General features: G+C 47.8%; 1 protein-coding gene across 1 annotated transcript in view; it reads left to right on the top strand.

Annotated features, from left to right (window-relative positions):
- The window catches only part of LOC129864248 (dihydrolipoyllysine-residue acetyltransferase component of pyruvate dehydrogenase complex, mitochondrial-like), a 61,802-nt gene that overhangs the window by 27,014 nt on the left and 13,272 nt on the right, over positions 1-21,516 (top strand). Inside the window, exons 6-11 of the mRNA XM_055936957.1 lie at positions 28-209; positions 3,620-3,755; positions 3,861-3,931; positions 4,723-4,848; positions 9,729-9,836; positions 12,933-13,051. Of these exons, the coding sequence (XP_055792932.1) occupies positions 28-209; positions 3,620-3,755; positions 3,861-3,931; positions 4,723-4,848; positions 9,729-9,836; positions 12,933-13,051 (742 nt within the window). The remainder of the gene's footprint in view (positions 1-27; positions 210-3,619; positions 3,756-3,860; positions 3,932-4,722; positions 4,849-9,728; positions 9,837-12,932; positions 13,052-21,516) is intronic.

Raw genomic sequence — 21,516 nt, forward strand, 5'->3', positions numbered from 1 at the left:
TGTGTGTGTGTGTGTGTGTGTGTGCAGGGTTTGAGGTACAGGAGGAGGGTTACCTGGCGAAGATCATGGTGTCTGAGGGAACGCGTGACGTTCCTCTGGGCGCTCCTCTCTGCATCATCGTGGAGAAGGAGAGTGACATCGCTGCCTTCAGACACTATGTAGAGGCAGCAGGGGCTGATGTCTCCACCCCACCGCCTGCTCCAGCACCGGTAACACACACCCTAACCCCCAGCACCGGTAACACACACCCTAACCCCCTTCCCCTGCACCGGTAACACACACCCTAACCCCCAGCACCGGTAACACACACCCTAACCCCCAGCACCGGTAACACACACCCTAACCCCCAGCACCGGTAACACACACCCTAACCCCCAGCACCGGTAACACACACCCTAACCCCCAGCACCGGTAACACACACCCTAACCCCCAGCACCGGTAACACACACCCTAACCCCCTTCCCCTGCACCGGTAACACACACCCTAACCCCCAGCACCGGTAACACACACCCTAACCCCCAGCACCGGTAACACACACCCTAACCCCCAGCACCGGTAACACACACCCTAACCCCCAGCACCGGTAACACACACCCTAACCCCCAGCACCGGTAACACACACCCTAACCCCCAGCACCGGTAACACACACCCTAACCCCCAGCACCGGTAACACACACCCTAACCCCCAGCACCGGTAACACACACCCTAACCCCCAGCACCGGTAACACACACCCTAACCCCCAGCACCGGTAACACACACCCTAACCCCCAGCACCGGTAGCACACACCCTAACCCCCTTCCCCAGCACCGGTAACACACACCCTAACCCCCAGCACCGGTAACACACACCCTAACCCCCAGCACCGGTAACACACACCCTAACCCCCAGCACCGGTAACACACACCCTAACCCCCAGCACCGGTAACACACACCCTAACCCCCAGCACCGGTAACACACACCCTAACCCCCAGCACCGGTAACACACACCCTAACCCCCAGCACCGGTAGCACACACCCTAACCCCCAGCACCGGTAACACACACCCTAACCCCCTTCCCCAGCACCGGTAACACACACCCTAACCCCCAGCACCGGTAACACACACCCTAACCCCCAGCACCGGTAGCACACACCCTAACCCCCTTCCCCAGCACCGGTAACACACACCCTAACCGAAAACAGTTTCTGGGCATCAGAACAGCGCTCACTAACCTTCATTTGGATGACAGTCAGCAGTGGAAGCGGCTGTGAAAGAGGCAGTCGAGGCAGCATTCTGACGAGACTACGTTGGTGAACAAATACATCGCCTCTAACGTACAATCACTAAAGAACAAACTGGACAGGTTCCATTCAAGACTATCAACGGGACGAAATGTAACATTCTATGTTTCTTGGAGTCGTGGCTGAACAAGGACATGGATATACGTCCCGCTCGTTTTTCCGTGCATCGTCTAGACCGGACGGCGTCTTTGGCTAAGATGAAGGGACGAGGGGTGTGTCTCTTTGTTAACATTCACCGGGATGCGTACTCTGAGCAGACCACCATAGTCCCTGTGCCCAAGAACACTAAGGTAACCTGCCTAAACGACTACAGACCCGTAGCACTCGCATCTGTAGTCATGAAATGCTTTGAAAGTCTGGTTGTGGCTCACATCAACACCACCATCCCAGAAACCCTAGATCCACTCCAATTCGCATACCGCCCCAACAGATCCACAGATGATACAATCTCTATTGCACTCCACACTGCTCTTTCCCACCTGGACAAGAGGAACACCTATGTGAGAATGCTGTTCATTGACTACAGCTCAGCGTTCAACACCATAGTGCCCTCAAAGCTCATCACTAAGCTAAAGACCCTGGGACTAAACACCTCCCTCTGTAACTGGATCCTGGACTTCCTGACGGGCCGCCCCCCAGGTGCTGAGGGTAGGCATCAACAACGCCTCTTCCCCCTCAGGGGGCTGAAAAGATTCGTCATGGGCCCTCAGATCCTCCTCTGCACCATTGAGAGCATCTTGACTGGCTGCATCACTGCTTGTTATGGCAACTGCTTGGCATTTGACTGCAAGGAGCTACAGAGGGTAGTGCGTACGGCCCAGTACAACACCGGTGCAAAGCTTCCTGCCATCCAGGACCTCTATACCAGGCGGTGTCAGAGGAAGGCCGTAAAAATTGTCATGCTCCAGCCACCCCAGTCATGGACTGTTCTCTCTGCTTCCGCACAGCAAGCGGTATCGATGCACCAAGTCTGGAACCAACAGGACCCTGACCAGCTTCCACCCCCAAGCCATCAGACTGCTAAATAGTTAACCAAATAGCTACCCGGACTATCTGCATTGACCCCCTTTTGCACTCTTTTGAATCATCACATGCACTGCTGCTACGGCTTATTATATATCCCGTTTCCTAGTCACTTTACCCCTATCTATATCTACATATCTACCACAATTACCTCGTACCCCTGCACATCGACTCAGTACTGGTACCCCGTGTATAGAGCCAAGTTATTACCTCGTACCCCTGCACATCGACTCAGTACTGGTGCCCTGTATATATCGCCCAGCTCTACTCAATCCGAATGTGTAGCTAGCGTTGTTAGAGATCTTGTATTATAACTTGTTAGCTAGCGTTGTTAGATCTTGTGTTAGCTAGCGTTGTTAGAGATCTTGTATTAAAACTTGTTAGCTAGCGTTGTTAGATCTTGTATTATAACTTGTTAGCTAGCGTTGTTAGATCTTGTGTTAGCTAGCGTTGTTAGAGATCTTGTATTATAACTTGTTAGCTAGCGTTGTTAGATCTTGTGTTAGCTAGCGTTGTTAGAGATCTTGTATTATAACTTGTTAGCTAGCGTTGTTAGATCTTGTGTTAGCTAGCGTTGTTAGAGATCTTGTATTATAACTTGTTAGCTAGCGTTGTTAGAGATCTTGTATTATAACTTGTTAGCTAGCGTTGTTAGATCTTGTATTATAACTTGTTAGCTAGCGTTGTTAGATCTTGTGTTAGCTAGCGTTGTTATAGATCTTGTATTATAACTTGTTAGCTAGCGTTGTTAGATCGTGTATTATAACTTGTTAGAGATCTTGTATTATAACTTGTTAGCTTGCGTTGTTAGATCTTGTATTATAACTTGTTAGCTAGCGTTGTTAGATCTTGTGTTAGCTAGCGTTGTTAGAGATCTTGTATTAAAACTTGTTAGCTAGCGTTGTTAGATCTTGTATTATAACTTGTTAGCTAGCGTTGTTAGATCTTGTGTTAGCTAGCGTTGTTAGAGATCTTGTATTATAACTTGTTAGCTAGCGTTGTTAGATCTTGTGTTAGCTAGCGTTGTTAGAGATCTTGTATTATAACTTGTTAGCTAGCGTTGTTAGAGATCTTGTATTATAACTTGTTAGCTAGCGTTGTTAGATCTTGTATTATAACTTGTTAGCTAGCGTTGTTAGATCTTGTATTATAACTTGTTAGCTAGCGTTGTTAGATCTTGTATTATAACTTGTTAGCTAGCATTGTTAGAGATCTTGCTACATTTTCCAGATATTTCTCTGACAGACTAGAGAATAACAGAACATCAACTCATAGCGACACAAGGCAACAACACTGTGTGTCCTCTAGGTTGTAGCCCCCACTCCTGCAGCAGCTAGCCCAGCTCATGTGGCCCCGGCAACCCCAAGGAAAGGGCGTGTCTTCGCCAGCCCGCTAGCCAAGAAGCTCGCTGCCGAGAAGGGCATTGACCTGGCCCAGGTCAGCGGTGAGTGTACACACACACGCACACACACACACACACACACACACACACACACACACACACACACACACCTTCCTCTCTCTGACACATGTTGTGTGTGTGTTTCAGGCTCCGGTCCTGACGGTCGAGTCACCAGGAAAGACATTGAGACCTTTGTCCCCCCCAAGGCTGCTCCTGCTGTAAGTCACCACACACTTTACTGTGTTTCTCCTAGATGTTCTTCAATGTGTTTTTGTTTGTTCTACTTACCATTGATACATATTTAGTATAAAACATTGTCTGTAGACACATATGATGCAATGTTCACTCTAGACCGGTTTGGTTTTCTGATGCAATGTTCACTCTAGACCGGTTTGGTTTTCTGATGCAATGTTCACTCTAGACCGGTTTGGTTTTCTGATGCAATGTTCACTCTAGACCGGTTTGGTTTTCTGATGCAATGTTCACTCTAGACCGGTTTGGTTTTCTGATGCAATGTTCACTCTAGACCGGTTTGGTTTTCTGATGCAATGTTCACTCTAGACCGGTTTGGTTTTCTGATGCAATGTTCACTCTAGACCGGTTTGGTTTTCTGATGCAATGTTCACTCTAGACCGGTTTGGTTTTCTGATGCAATGTTCACTCTAGACCGGTTTGGTTTTCTGATGCAATGTTCACTCTAGACCGGTTTGGTTTTCTGATGCAATGTTCACTCTAGACCGGTTTGGTTTTCTGATGCAATGTTCACTCTAGACCGGTTTGGTTTTCTGATGCAATGTTCACTCTAGACCGGTTTGGTTTTCTGATGCAATGTTCACTCTAGACCGGTTTGGTTTTCTGATGCAATGTTCACTCTAGACCGGTTTGGTTTTCTGATGCAATGTTCACTCTAGACCGGTTTGGTTTTCTGATGCAATGTTCACTCTAGACCGGTTTGGTTTTCTGATGCAATGTTCACTCTAGACCGGTTTGGTTTTCTGATGGTGTCTAGGCTCCTGTTGCTGCAGCGCCTCCTTCCCCGGCTAGCCACGCCCCTACATCTCCCCCGGGTGTTGCCCGGGCACACCCAGGGCCAACAGGCACCTTCACTGACGTTCCTATCAGCAACATCCGCAGGGTAACACACACACACACACGCACACACTAGTCCTGAGCGATTTAACCGATGTCGGTTCAATTACTTGAATAAAATTTAGTAAAAAAGAATTGTGAGCCCAATGCGCCATTTCTCTGGAGAGAAATCAAATCATTCACGAGAGAAATTAAGTCAAGAACTATGTGGGACGCTGGGCAGAAGCGCTGTAATTAACTACAATGACCATAATCCATTGCGCCTGTTCCACTTGGACAGAGATGGATACACTTTTACACCTGCTACGTTAGATTAGATACACATAGACCGCATGACAGAGGAATGTAACCTCCACAACTAGGAGAAAGAGGGATAGAGTTTGTGAAAGTTTGCCATATCTATTTTGAACTGGTCAAATGAGCTCCCGAGTGGCGCAGCGGTCTAAGGCACTGCATCTCAGTGCAAGAGGCGTCACTACAGTCCCTGGTTCGTATCCAGGCTGTATCACATCTGGCCGTGATTGGGAGTTCCCTCGGGCGGCGCACAATTGGCTCATCGTAGTCCATCATTGTAAAAAATGATTTGTTCTTAACTGACTTGCCAAGTTAAATAAAGGTTGAATAAAAATAAGGGCAGACAACTCTGCAGCATATTTAGGCAGGCTAGCAAAATACGATGACTAAATACTACAGTATGGTGAATAGGAGGACTAAAGACTACAGTATGGTGAATAGGAGGACTAAAGACTACAGTATGGTGAATAGGAGGACTAAAGACTACAGTATGGTGAATAGGAGGACTAAAGACTACAGTATGGTGAATAGGAGGACTGAAGACTACAGTATGGTGAAAAGGAGGACTAAAGACTACAGTATGGTGAATAGGAGGACTAAAGACTACAGTATGGTGAATAGGAGGACTAAAGACTACAGTATGGTGAATAGGAGGACTAAAGACTACAGTATGGTGAATAGGAGGACTAAAGACTACAGTATGGTGAATAGGAGGACTAAAGACTACAGTATGGTGAATAGGAGGACTAAAGACTACAGTATGGTGAATAGGAGGACTAAAGACTACAGTATGGTGAATAGGAGGACTAAAGACTACAGTATGGTGAATAGGAGGACTAAAGACTACAGTATGGTGAATAGGAGGACTAAAGACTACAGTATGGTGAATAGGAGGACTAAAGACTACAGTATGGTGAATAGGAGGACTAAAGACTACAGTATGGTGAATAGGAGGACTAAAGACTACAGTATGGTGAATAGGAGGACTAAAGACTACAGTATGGTGAATAGGAGGACTAAAGACTACAGTATGGTGAATAGGAGGACTAAAGACTACAGTATGGTGAATAGGAGGACTAAAGACTACAGTATGGTGAATAGGAGGACTAAAGACTACAGTATGGTGAATAGGAGGACTAAAGACTACAGTATGGTGAATAGGAGGACTAAAGACTACAGTATGGTGAATAGGAGGACTAAAGACTACAGTATGGTGAATAGGAGGACTAAAGACTACAGTATGGTGAATAGGAGGACTAAAGACTACAGTATGGTGAATAGGAGGACTAAAGACTACAGTATGGTGAATAGGAGGACTAAAGACTACAGTATGGTGAATAGGAGGACTAAAGACTACAGTATGGTGAATAGGAGGACTAAAGACTACAGTATGGTGAATAGGAGGACTAAAGACTACAGTATGGTGAATAGGAGGACTAAAGACTACAGTATGGTGAATAGGAGGACTAAAGACTACAGTATGGTGAATAGGAGGACTAAAGACTACAGTATGGTGAATAGGAGGACTGAAGACTACAGTATGGTGAATAGGAGGACTAAAGACTACAGTATGGTGAATAGGAGGACTGAAGACTACAGTATGGTGAATAGGAGGACTGAAGACTACAGTATGGTGAATAGGAGGACTGAAGACTACAGTATGGTGAATAGGAGGACTGAAGACTACGGTATGGTGAATAGGAGGACTAAAGACTACGGTATGGCGAATAGGAGGACTAAAGACTACGGTATGGCGAATAGGAGGACTAAAGACTACGGTATGGCGAATAGGAGGACTAAAGACTACGGTATGGCGAATAGGAGGACTAAAGACTACGGTATGGCGAATAGGAGGACTAAAGACTACGGTATGGCGAATAGGAGGACTAAAGACTACGGTATGGCGAATAGGAGGACTAAAGACTACGGTATGGCGAATAGGAGGACTAAAGACTACGGTATGGCGAATAGGAGGACTAAAGACTACGGTATGGCGAATAGGAGGACTAAAGACTACGGTATGGCGAATAGGAGGTCTAAAGACTACGGTATGGCGAATAGGAGGACTAAAGACTACGGTATGGCGAATAGGAGGACTAAAGACTACGGTATGGCGAATAGGAGGGCTAAAGACTACGGTATGGCGAATAGGAGGGCTAAAGACTACGGTATGGCGAATAGGAGGACTGAAGACTACGGTATGGCGAATAGGAGCACTGAAGACTACGGTATGGCGAATAGGAGGACTGAAGACTACGGTATGGCGAATAGGAGGACTGAAGACTACGGTATGGCGAATAGGAGGACTAAAGACTACGGTATGGCGAATAGGAGGACTAAAGACTACAGTATGGCGAATAGGAGGACTAAAGACTACAGTATGGCGAATAGGAGGACTAAAGACTACAGTATGGCGAATAGGAGGACTAAAGACTACAGTATGGCGAATAGGAGGACTAAAGACTACAGTATGGCGAATAGGAGGACTAAAGACTACAGTATGGCGAATAGGAGGACTAAAGACTACAGTATGGCGAATAGGAGGACTAAAGACTACAGTATGGCGAATAGGAGGACTAAAGACTACAGTATGGCGAATAGGAGGACTAAAGACTACAGTATGGCGAATAGGAGGACTAAAGACTGCAGTATGGTGAATAGGAGGACTAAAGACTGCAGTATGGTGAATAGGAGGACTAAAGACTGCAGTATGGTGAATAGGAGGACTAAAGACTGCAGTATGGTGAATAGGAGGACTAAAGACTACAGTATGGTGAATAGGAGGACTGAAGACTACAGTATGGTGAATAGGAGGACTGAAGACTACAGTATGGTGAATAGGAGGACTAAAGACTACAGTATGGTGAATAGGAGGACTAAAGACTACAGTATGGTGAATAGGAGGACTGAAGACTGCAGTATGGTGAATAGGAGGACTGAAGACTACAGTATGGTGAATAGGAGGACTGAAGACTACAGTATGGTGAATAGGAGGACTAAAGACTACAGTATGGTGAATAGGAGGACTAAAGACTACAGTATGGTGAATAGGAGGACTAAAGACTACAGTATGGTGAATAGGAGGACTAAAGACTACAGTATGGTGAATAGGAGGACTAAAGACTACAGTATGGTGAATAGGAGGACTAAAGACTACAGTATAGTGAATAGGAGGACTAAAGACTACAGTATGACGAATAGGAGGACTAAAGACTACAGTATGGCGAATAGGAGGACTAAAGACTACAGTATGGCGAATAGGAGGACTGAAGACTACGGTATGGCGAATAGGAGGACTGAAGACTACGGTATGGCGAATAGGAGCACTGAAGACTACGGTATGGCGAATAGGAGGACTAAGGACTACGGTATGGCGAATAGGAGGACTAAAGACTACGGTATGGCGAATAGGAGGACTAAAGACTACGGTATGGCGAATAGGAGGACTAAAGACTACGGTATGGCGAATAGGAGGACTAAAGGCTACGGTATGGCGAATAGGAGGACTAAAGGCTACGGTATGGCGAATAGGAGGGCTAAAGGCTACGGTATGGCGAATAGGAGGGCTAAAGACTACGGTATGGCGAATAGGAGGACTGAAGACTACGGTATGGCGAATAGGAGGACTGAAGACTACGGTATGGCGAATAGGAGCACTGAAGACTACGGTATGGCGAATAGGAGCACTGAAGACTACGGTATGGCGAATAGGAGGACTAAAGACTACGGTATGGCGAATAGGAGGACTAGACTACAGTATGGTGAATAGGAGGACTAAAGACTACAGTATGGTGAATAGGAGGACTAAAGACTACAGTATGGCGAATAGGAGGACTAAAGACTGCAGTATGGTGAATAGGAGGACTAAAGACTGCAGTATGGTGAATAGGAGGACTGAAGACTACAGTATGGTGAATAGGAGGACTAAAGACTACAGTATGGTGAATAGGAGGACTAAAGACTACAGTATGGCGAATAGGAGGACTAAAGACTACAGTATGGCGAATAGGAGGACTAAAGACTACAGTATGGTGAATAGGAGGACTAAAGACTACAGTATGGTGAATAGGAGGACTAAAGACTACAGTATGGTGAATAGGAGGACTAAAGACTACAGTATGGCGAATAGGAGCACTGAAGACTACGGTATGGTGAATAGGAGGACTAAAGACTACAGTATGGCGAATAGGAGGACTAAAGACTACAGTATGGCGAATAGGAGGACTAAAGACTAGACTTTAAGGAATTAAATATAATAAAGTAATCAAATAAAAACTAAGTAATATACACAACTGAAATATTGGCTTTGGAATTTTCATTGAAATACTCAAATATTTTTTCATTATTTCATAATACATTTAATGTTTTAAAATAACTGTGATTATAGATACTGAACCGACCTCAAAACGCACCAATCGCTTAGCACTAACACACGTACACACACACACCAGTTAACACACGTACACACACCAGTTAACACACGTACACACACACCAGTTAACACACGTACACACACACCAGTTAACACACGTACACACACACCAGTTAACACACGTATCTGAAAGATATCTTCACCATTATGTTAAACATTGTTCTGTGTGTCCAGGTGATATTGTTCTTGTTGTTACCTAGGTGATAGCCCAGAGGTTGATGCAGTCCAAGCAGACCATTCCCCACTACTACCTGTCTGTTGACGTCAACATGGACCACGTCCTAGAACTACGCATGGAGCTCAACGCTGTGAGTCTGTCTGTCTCTCTGTCTGTCTCTCTGTCTGTCGTCTGTCTCTCTGTCTGTCTCTCTGTCGTCTGTCTCTCTGGCTGTCTGTCTGTTGTCTGTCGTCTGTCTCTCTGGCTGTCTGTCTGTCGTCTGTCTCTCTGTCTGTCTGTCTGTCTGTCTCTCTGTCTGTCGTCTGTCTCTCTGTCTGTCGTCTGTCTCTCTGTCTGTCGTCTGTCTCTCTGGCTGTCGTCTGGCTGTCTGTCTGTCTCTCTGTCTGTCTGTCGTCTGTCTCTCTGTCTGTCGTCTGGCTGGCTGTCTGTCGTCTGTCTCTCTGTCTGTCTCTCTGTCTGTCGTCTGTCTCTCTGTCTGTCGTCTGTCTCTCTGTCTGTCGTCTGTCTCTCTGTCTGTCGTCTGGCTGGCTGTCTGTCGTCTGTCTCTGTCTAACCCTTTACTCTGTGAATAGACAGGACTCCAACTCCCTAGTAGAGAGGTTGCCTGGGTCCATCTGTACCTCGTGGGGTCTATCAACATAAATGACCTGTCAGCTTGACCCCCAGCACCTTGATGAGGTTCTTAGCATGCCTGAGAGACGTGAGATTCTGGGAAAAGTCTGTCCTCTCCTCAACTTCTCCGTGACCCGGAAACTGGTGAATGGTGGTCTTATGTAGGAGAGTGTTAATGAATGAATAATCAGTAGTCGAAAGGAGGCTAAGGAGAAGGAGGCTAAGGAGAAGGAGGCTAAGGAGAAGGAGGCTAAGGAGAAGGAGGCTAAGGAGAAGGAGGCTAAGGAGAGGGAGGCTAAGGAGAGGGAGGCTAAGGAGAGGGAGGCTAAGGAGAGGGAGGCTAAGGAGAGGGAGGCTAAGGAGAAGGAGGCTCAGGAGAGGGAGGAGAAGGAGAGGGAGGAGAAGGAGGCTCAGGAGAAGGAGGCTAAGGAGAAGGAGGCTCGGGAGAAGGAGGCTCGGGAGAAGGAGGCTCGGGAGAGGGAGGCTAAGGAGAGGGAGGCTAAGGAGAGGGAGGAGAAGGAGAGGGAGGCTAAGGAGAGGGAGGCTAAGGAGAGGGAGGCTAAGGAGAGGGAGGCTAAGGAGAGGGAGGAGAAGGAGAGGGAGGAGAAGGAGAGGGAGGAGAAGGAGAGGGAGGAGAAGGAGGCTAAGGAGAGGGAGTCTAAGGAGAGGGAGGCTAAGGAGAGGGAGGCTAAGGAGAGGGAGGCTAAGGAGAGGGAGGAGAAGGAGAGGGAGGAGAAGGAGAGGGAGGAGAAGGAGGCTAAGGAGAAGGAGGCTAAGGAGAGGGAGGCTAAGGAGAGGGAGGCTAAGGAGAGGGAGGCTAAGGAGAGGGAGGCTAAGGAGAGGGAGGAGAAGGAGGCTAAGGAGAAGGAGGCTAAGGAGAAGGAGGCTAAGGAGACTCGTGTGTCTGACGGGCTCCCTATCACAGAAGAGTTTTGAAATCCACCCCCTTTGAATCAGCCGTTGTTCCCTCGGAGGAGAGAAGCACATTTAAAAACGACCGCTACTTGGAGAGACGTTGGTGCTTGACGCCAGCGCAGCGTCAACACTCAGTATTTCCGGTGCTACATCTGCCCAGGTGGATACAAAATGGATCCACAGTTCTTCGTCAGGACATTTGAAAGGACTGAAGTATGTGTAAATACAAGCACCCACAGTCGTGACAAATACCCAAAGAAAAGAGCTATCGCTGACAAGGGGCCTAACAACTTCTCCTTTAACTGAGTCCTTTTAGATTTCATCAATTTAATTCACAACAACTGACAAGTTCATAACAACCTCTACAATAATCTATATTGAGTTGTTTATGTTATTGTTACAGGGACAGTTGCACATTAATCAACGTTTCAGTAAAAGGGACGGTTTTAGCTAGTCGGCTAATTTTCAACCGCAGTCCCTGGGCAGGTTATTAAAAACAATTACAATATACACAATCATTGAGCAGTGAGCACACGCAGAGCAACATAGGACAAGACGTAGCATACAGACAGAGCAACATAGAACAAGCAAGACATAGCATACAGACAGAGCAACATAGAACAAGACGTAGCATACAGACAGAGCAACAAAGAACAAGACGTAGCATACAGACAGCGCAACATAGGACGAGCAAGACGTAGCATACAGACAGCGCAACATAGAACAAGACGTAGCATACAGACAGAGCAACATAGAACAAGACGTAGCATACAGACAGAGCAACATAGGACGAGCAAGACGTAGCATACAGACAGAGCAACATAGAACAAGACGTAGCATACAGACAGAGCAACATAGGACAAGCAAGACGTAGCATAGAGACAGAGCAACATAGGACAAGCAAGACGTAGCATACAGACAGAGCAACATAGGACAAGCAAGACGTAGCATACAGACAGAGCAACATAGGACAAGCAAGACGTAGCATACAGACAGAGCAACATAGGACAAGCAAGACGTAGCATACAGACAGAGCAACATAGGACAAGCAAGACGTAGCATACAGACAGAGCAACATAGAACAAGACGTAGCATACAGACAGAGCAACATAGAACAAGACGTAGCATACAGACAGAGCAACATAGAACAAGACGTAGCATACAGACAGAGCAACATAGAACAAGCAAGACATAGCATACAGACAGAGCAACATAGAACAAGCAAGACGTAGCATACAGACAGAGCAACATAGAACAAGACGTAGCATACAGACAGAGCAACATAGAACAAGACGTAGCATACAGACAGAGCAACATAGAACAAGCAAGACATAGCATACAGACAGAGCAACATAGAACAAAAAGCATGAAGACAAATTGGCCTATTATATAATCTGATTTCATATGTTACTTTCCACCAACCTCCCAAATAATCTCTATTGGTCCATTTGTATCAGCTGATTTCATGTTTCCACCAATGACCATAGGTTTCTTCCCAGCTTTCTACAGCTCTGAGCCGAGCATTGGCAGCAGACGATAAAACCCAGTCTATTTGTTTTTATCTTAAAGCTGGGGGGAAATGCAACGCCAGGAATCTAGCTGCTTTCATTAATTACAGAGAGACCAATTTATTTCCAGTGTCAAATAAAACAATTTCCCAAATGGGATTAATAAAGTAATACTGTACTCTCCTTCCTAGGAGGTAAAGGCCCAGAACATCAAGCTGAGTGTGAATGATTTCATCATTAAAGCCAGCGCTCTGGCCTGCCTCAAGGTCCCGGAAGCCAACTCCCAGTGGCTCGACTCTGTCATCCGACAGTAAGTACATACTCTACCTCTTTCTGTCTGTCTCCCTGTGTCTGTCTCCCCGTGTCTGTCTCCCCGTGTCTGTCTCTTTATGTTGTACACGGAGGATATTTTAGCAGAATTCTGCATGCAGAGTCTCAATCTGGTGTTTGTCCCATTTTGTGAATTCTTAGTTGGACCCCAGACCTCACAACCATCTATAACTGATTCAAGTATGTTTAACCAGATCCTAGTTGGTATGTTGAATTGAATGTTCATTTTGATGGCATAGAAGGCCCCTCTCAGCTCGTTCACAGCTTTGTGCAAGTTACTTGTTGCGCTGATGTTTAGGCCGAAGTATGTATCGTTTTTTTGTGTGCTCTAGAGCAGTGATTCCCAAACGTTTTATAGTGCCGTATCCCTTCAAACATTCAACCTCCAGCTGTACCCCCTCTAGCACCAGGATCAGCACACTCCAGCTGTACCCCCTCTAGCACCAGGGTCAGCACACTCCAGCTGTACCCCCTCTAGCACCAGGGTCAGCACACTCCAGCTGTACCCCCTCTAGCACCAGGGTCAGCACACTCCAGCTGTACCCCGTCTAGCACCAGGGTCAGCACACTCCAGCTGTACCCCCTCTAGCACCAGGGTCAGCACACTCCAGCTGTACCCCCTCTAGCACCAGGGTCAGCACACTCCAGCTGTACCCCCTCTAGCACCAGGGTCAGCACACTCCAGCTGTACCCCCTCTAGCAACAGGGTCAGCACACTCCAGCTGTACCCCCTCTAGCACCAGGGTCAGCACACTCCAGCTGTACCCCCTCTAGCACCAGGGTCAGCACACTCCAGCTGTACCCCCTCTAGCACCAGGGTCAGCACACTCCAGCTGTACCCCCTCTAGCACCAGGGTCAGCACACTCCAGCTGTACCCCCTCTAGCACCAGGGTCAGCACACTCCAGCTGTACCCCCTCTAGCACCAGGGTCAGCACACTCCAGCTGTACCCCCTCTAGCACCAGGGTCAGCACACTCCAGCTGTACCCCCTCTAGCACCAGGGTCAGCACACCCTCAACTGTTGTGTTTTGCCATCATTATAAGCCTGCCACACACACACTATACTTTTAATTATAATTTTATCTTTATTTAACTAGGCAAGTCAGTTAAGAACAAATTCTTATTTTCAATGACGGCCTAGGAACAGTGGGTTAACTGCCTTGTTCAGGGGCAGAACGACAGATTTGTACCTTATCAGCTCGGGGATCCGAACTTGCAACCTTTCGGTTACTAGTCCAACGCTCTAACCACTAGGCTACGCTGTCTCCCGCGCTCCCTGCCGCTATACGATACAGACCCTCATGCCAAATGGAGTCTTTTTTAAAAAATCAACAAAGCATGAAAAGACTTTGCCTTTGTTTGTTTGTTTGTTTATTGTGGTGTGCAGGGTGAATACGTGGTCTGTCGTACGGTAACTTGGTAAAAAGGCAATTTTGACATTTGCTCAGTACATTGTTTTCACTGAGGAAATGTACGAGTCTCCCGCGCTCTCCGTCTCCCGCGCTCTCCGTCTCCCGCGCTCTCCGTCTCCCGCGCTCTCCGTCTCCCGCGCTCTCCGTCTCCCGCGCTCTCCGTCTCCCGCGCTCTCCGTCTCCCGCGCTCTCCGTCTCCCGCGCTCTCCGTCTCCCGCGCTCTCCGTCTCCCGCGCTCTCCGTCTCCCGCGCTCTCCGTCTCCCGCGCTCTCCGTCTCCCGCGCTCTCCGTCTCCCGCGCTCTCCGTCTCCCGCGCGCTCCGTCTCCCGCGCTCTCCGTCTCCCGCGCTCTCCGTCTCCCGCGCTCTCCGTCTCCCGCGCGCTCCGTCTCCCGCGCGCTCCGTCTCCCGCGCGCTCCGTCTCCCGCGCGCTCCGTCTCCCGCGCTCTCCGTCTCCCGCGCTCTCCGTCTCCCGCGCTCTCCGTCTCCCGCGCTCTCCGTCTCCCGCGCTCTCCGTCTCCCGCGCTCTCAGTCTCCCGCGCTCTCCGTCTCCCGCGCTCTCCGTCTCCCGCGCTCTCCGTCTCCCGCGCTCTCAGTCTCCCGCGCTCTCCGTCTCCCGCGCTCTCCGTCTCCCGCGCTCTCCGTCTCCCGCGCTCTCCGTCTCCCGCGCTCTCCGTCTCCCGCGCTCCTTCACACATACAGTGCCTTCAGAAAGTATTCCCAGCCCTTGACTTTTTCCACATTTTGTTGTTTGATTTCTCTCACTCATCTAAACACAATACCCCATAATGACAAAGTGAAAACAAGTTTTTAGACATTTTTGTAAATGTATTGAGAATGAACTACAGACATCTCATTTACATAAGTATTCACACCCCTGAGACCAATACTTTGTAGAAGCACCTTTGGAGGCGATTACAGCTGTGAGTCTTTCTAGATTGTATAACATTTGCCCATTGTGCTTTGGGCAAAAACAGGTTTTTAGAAATGTTTGCAAATGTATTAAAAACAAAAAAAACATATCTTATTTACATAAGTATTCAGACCCTTTGCTCTGAGACTTGAAATTGAGCTCCGGTGCATCCTGTTTCCATTGATCACCCTTGAGATGTTTCTCCAACTGGATTGGAGTTCACCTGTGGTAAATTCAATGGATTGGACATGATTTGTAAAGGCACACACCTGTCTATATAAGGTCCCACTGTTGACAGTGCATGTCAGAGCAAAAACCAAGCCATGAGATCGAAGGAATTGTCCGTATAGCGCCGAGACAGGATTGTGTCGAGGCACAGATCTGGAGAAGGGTACGAAAACATTTCTGCAGCATTCAAGGTCCCCAAGAACACAGTGGCCCCCATCTTTCTTAAATGGAAGAAGTTTGGAATCACCAAGACTCTTCCTAGAGCTGGCCGCCTGGCCAAACTGAGCAATCGGGGGAGAAGGGCCTATGTCAGGGAGGTGACCAAGAACCCGATGGTCACTCTGACAGAGCTCCAGAGTTCCTCTGTGGAGATGGAAGAACTTTCCAGAAGGACAACCATCTCTGCAGCACTCCACCAATCAGGCCTTTATGGTAGAGTGGCCAGATGGAAGCCACTCCTCTGTAAAAGGCACATGACAGCCCACTTGGAGTTTGCCGGAAGGCACCTAAAGACTCTCAGACCATGAGAAACAAGATACTCTGGTCTGATGAAACCAAGATCAAACTCTGGGCTGAATGCCAAGCGTCATGTCTGGAGGAAACCTGGCACCATCCCTACGGTGAAGCATGGTGGTAGCAGCATCATGCTGTTGGGATGTTTTTCAGCGGCAGGGACTGGGAGACTAGACAGGATCGAGGCAAAGATGAATGGAGGAAAGTACAGAGAGATCATTGTTGAAAACCTGCCCCAGAGTGCTCAGGACCTCAGACTGGGGGTGAAGGTTCACCTTCAGCACACAGCCAAGACAACGCAGGATTGGCCCAGCCAGAGCCCGGACTTGGACCTGATCGAGCATCTCTGGAGAGACCTTTAAATAGCTGTGCAGCAACGCTCCCCATCCAACCTGAGCGGATCTGCAAAGAAGAATGGGAGAAATTCCCCAAATACAGGTGTGCAAAGCTTGTAGCGTCATACCCAAAGAAAAACTCACAGGTCTGTGAGAGCCGGAATTCTTACTGGATGGTAGGTGATCAAATACTTACAGTGGGGAGAACAAGTATTTGACACACTGCCGATTTAGCAGGTTTTCCTACTTACAAAGCATGTAGAGGTCTGTAATTATATCATAGGTACACTTCAACTGTGAGAGACGGAATCTACAACAAAAATCCAGAAAATCACATTGTATGATTTTTAAGTAATTCATTTGCATTTTATTGCATGACATAAGTATTTGATCACCTACCAACCAGTAAGAATTCCGGCTCACAGACCTGTTAGTTTTACTTTAAGAAGCCCTCCTGTTCTCCACTCATTACCTGTATTAACTGCACCTGTTTGAACTCGTTACCTGTATAAAAGACACCTGTCCACACACTCAATCAAACAGACTCCAACCTCTCCACAATGACCAAGACCAGAGAGCTGTGTAAGGACATCAGGGATACAATTGTAGACCTGCACAAGGCTGGGATGGGCTACAGGACAATAGGCAAGCAGCTTGGTAAGAAGGCAACAACTGTTGGCGCAATTATTAGAAAATGGAAGAAGTTCAAGATGACGGTCAATCACCCTCGGTCTGGGGCTCCATGCAAGATCTCACCTCGTGGGGCATCAATGATCATGAGGAAGGTAAGGGATCAGCCCAGAACTACACGGCAGGACCTGGTCAATGACCTGAAGAGAGCTGGGACCACAGTCTCAAAGAAAACCATTAGTAACACACTACGCCGTCATGGATTAAAATCCTGCAGCGCATGCAAGGTCCCCCTGCTCAAGCCAGCGCATGTCCAGGCCCGTCTGAAGTTTGCCAATGACCATCTGGATGATCCAGAGGAGGAATGGGAGAAGGTCATGTGGTCTGATGAGACAAAAATAGAGCTTTTTGGTCTAAACTTCTTCTTTTTTTTAAAATCAATTTTAGAATAAGGCTGTAATGTAACAAAATGTGGGAAAAGTCAAGGGGTCTGAATACTTTCCAAATGCACTGTATGTGTGTGGTTCAGAGATGGGGTAGTTATTCAAAAGTCACGTTAACCACAATTATTGAACGCAGAATGAGTCCATGCAACGTATGTGATTTGTTAAGTACATTTTTACTCCTGCAGTTATTGAGGCAGTACAGAACAGTAGTCCAGGTGGTTCTGACCACTAGATGGTGCTGACCACGACTGAACAGTAGTCCAGGTGATTCTGACCACTAGGTGGTGCTGTACACGACTGAACAGTAGTCCAGGTGATTCTGTACACGACTGAACAGTAGTCCAGGTGATTCTGACCACGACTGAACAGTAGTCCAGGTGATTCTGACCACTAGGTGGTGCTGTACACGACTGAACAGTAGTCCAGGTGATTCTGTACACGACTGAACAGTAGTCCAGGTGATTCTGACCACGACTGAACAGTAGTCCAGGTGATTCTGACCACTAGATGGTGCTGTACACGACTGAACAGTAGTCCAGGTGGTTCTGACCACGACTGAACAGTAGTCCTGGTGGTTCTGACCACGACTGAACAGTAGTCCAGGTGGTTCTGACCACGACTGAACAGTAGTCCAGGTGATTCTGACCACTAGGTGGTGCTGTACACGACTGAACAGTAGTATTCTGACCACTAGGTGGTGCTGTACACGACTGAACAGTAGTCCAGGTGGTTCTGACCACTAGATGGTGCTGTACACGACTGAACAGTAGTATTCTGACCACTAGATGGTGCTGTACACGACTGAACAGTAGTCCAGGTGATTCTGACCACTAGGTGGTGCTGTACACGACTGAACAGTAGTCCAGGTGATTCTGACCACTAGATGGTGCTGTACACGACTGAACAGTAGTATTCTGACCACTAGATGGTGCTGTACACGACTAAACAGTAGTATTCTGACCACTAGATGGTGCTGTACACGACTGAACATTAGTCCAGGTGTTTCTGACCACTAGATGGTGCTGTACACGACTGAACAGTAGTCCATGTGGTTCTGACCACTAGATGGTGCTGTACACGACTGAACAGTAGTCCAGGTGATTCTGACCACTAGATGGTGCTGTACACGACTGAACAGTAGTCCAGGTGATTCTGACCACTAGATGGTACTGTACACGACTGAACAGTAGTCCTGGTGATTCTGACCACTAGATGGTGCTGTACACGACTGAACAGTAGTATTCTGACCACTAGATGGTGCTGTACACGACTGAACAGTAGTCCAGGTGATTCTGACCACGACTGAACAGTAGTCCAGGTGATTCTGACCACTAGATGGTGCTGTACACGACTGAACAGTAGTCCAGGTGGTTCTGACCACTAGATGGTGCTGTACACGACTGAACAGTAGTCCAGGTGATTCTGACCACTAGATGGTGCTGTACACGACTGAACAGTAGTCCAGGTGGTTCTGACCATGACTGAACAGTAGTCCAGGTGATTCTGACCACTAGATGGTGCTGTACACGACTGAACAGTAGTCCAGGTAGTTCTGACCACTAGATGGTGCTGTACACGACTGAACAGTAGTATTCTGACCACTAGATGTTGCTGTACACGACTGAACAGTAGTCCAGGTGTTTCTGACCACTAGATGGTGCTGTACACGACTGAACAGTAGTCCAGGTGATTCTGACCACTAGATGGTGCTGTACACGACTGAACAGTAGTCCTGGTGGTTCTGACCACTAGATGGTGCTGTACACGACTGAACAGTAGTATTCTGACCACTAGGTGGTGCTGTACACGACTGAACAGTAGTCCAGGTGATTCTGACCACTAGATGGTGCTGTACACGACTGAACAGTAGTATTCTGACCACTAGATGGTGCTGTACACGACTGAACAGTAGTCCAGGTGGTTCTGACCACTAGACGGTGCTGTACACGACTGAACAGTAGTATTCTGACCACTAGATGGTGCTGTACACGACTGAACAGTAGTCCTGGTGGTTCTGACCACGACTGAACAGTAGTCCAGGTGATTCTGACCACTAGATGGTGCTGTACACGACTGAACAGTAGTCCAGGTGGTTCTGACCACGACTGAACAGTAGTCCTGGTGGTTCTGACCACGACTGAACAGTAGTCCAGGTGATTCTGACCACTAGATGGTGCTGTACACGACTGAACAGTAGTATTCTGACCACTAGATGGTGCTGTACACGACTGAACAGTAGTCCAGGTGATTCTGACCACTAGATGGTGCTGTACACGACTGAACAGTAGTATTCTGACCACTAGATGGTGCTATACACGACTGAACAGTAGTCCAGGTGTTTCTGACCACTAGATGGTGCTGTACACGACTGAACAGTAGTCCAGGTGATTCTGACCACTAGATGGTGCTGTACACGACTGAACAGTAGTCCAGGTGATTCTGACCACTAGATGGTGCTGTACACGACTGAACAGTAGTCCAGGTGGTTCTGACCACTAGATGGTGCTGTACACGACTGAACAGTAGTCCAGGTGATTCTGACCACGACTGAACAGTAGTCCAGGTGATTCTGACCACGACTGAACAGTAGTCCAGGTGATTCTGACCACTAGATGGTGCTGTACACGACTGAACAGTAGTCCAGGTGGTTCTGACCACTAGATGGTGCTGTACACGACTGAACAGTAGTCCAGGTGATTCTGACCACTAGATGGTGCTGTACACGACTGAACAGTAGTCCTGGTGATTCTGACCACTAGATGGTGCTGTACACGACTGAACAGTAGTCCTGGTGGTTCTGACCACTAGATGGTGCTGTACACGACTGAACAGTAGTATTCTGACCACTAGGTGGTGCTGTACACGACTGAACAGTAGTCCAGGTGATTCTGACCACTAGGTGGTGCTGTACACGACTGAACAGTAGTCCAGGTGATTCTGACCACTAGGTGGTGCTGTACACGACTGAACAGTAGTCCAGGTGATTCTGACCACGACTGAACAGTAGTCCAGGTAGTTCTGACCACTAGATGGTGCTGTACACGACTGAACAGTAGTCCTGGTGGTTCTGACCACTAGATGGTGCTGTACACGACTGAACAGTAGTCCAGGTGTTTCTGACCACTAGGTGGTGCTGTACACGACTGAACAGTAGTCCAGGTGATTCTGACCACTAGATGGTGCTGTACACGACTGAACAGTAGTCAAGGTGATTCTGACCACTAGATGGTGCTGTACACGACTGAACAGTAGTCCAGGTGATTCTGACCACGACTGAACAGTAGTCCAGGTGATTCTGACCACTAGATGGTGCTGTACACGACTGAACAGTAGTCCAGGTGTTTCTGACCACTAGATGGTGCTGTACACGACTGAACAGTAGTCCTGGTGATTCTGACCACTAGATGGTGCTGTACACGACTGAACAGTAGTCCAGGTGGTTCTGACCACTAGATGGTGCTGTACACGACTGAACAGTAGTCCAGGTGATTCTGACCACTAGATGGTGCTGTACACGACTGAACAGTAGTCCAGGTGGTTCTGACCACGACTGAACAGTAGTCCAGGTGATTCTGACCACTAGATGGTGCTGTACACGACTGAACAGTAGTCCAGGTAGTTATGACCACTAGATGGTGCTGTACACGACTGAACAGTAGTATTCTGACCACTAGATGTTGCTGTACACGACTGAACAGTAGTCCAGGTGTTTCTGACCACTAGATGGTGCTGTACACGACTGAACAGTAGTCCAGGTGATTCTGACCACTAGATGGTGCTGTACACGACTGAACAGTAGTCCTGGTGGTTCTGACCACTAGATGGTGCTGTACACGACTGAACAGTAGTATTCTGACCACTAGGTGGTGCTGTACACGACTGAACAGTAGTATTCTGACCACTAGATGGTGCTGTACACGACTGAACAGTAGAATTCTGACCACTAGATGGTGCTGTACACGACTGAAC

Source organism: Salvelinus fontinalis, chromosome 10 (genome assembly GCF_029448725.1).
Source record: "Salvelinus fontinalis isolate EN_2023a chromosome 10, ASM2944872v1, whole genome shotgun sequence".
Taxonomy (NCBI): domain Eukaryota; kingdom Metazoa; phylum Chordata; class Actinopteri; order Salmoniformes; family Salmonidae; genus Salvelinus; species Salvelinus fontinalis.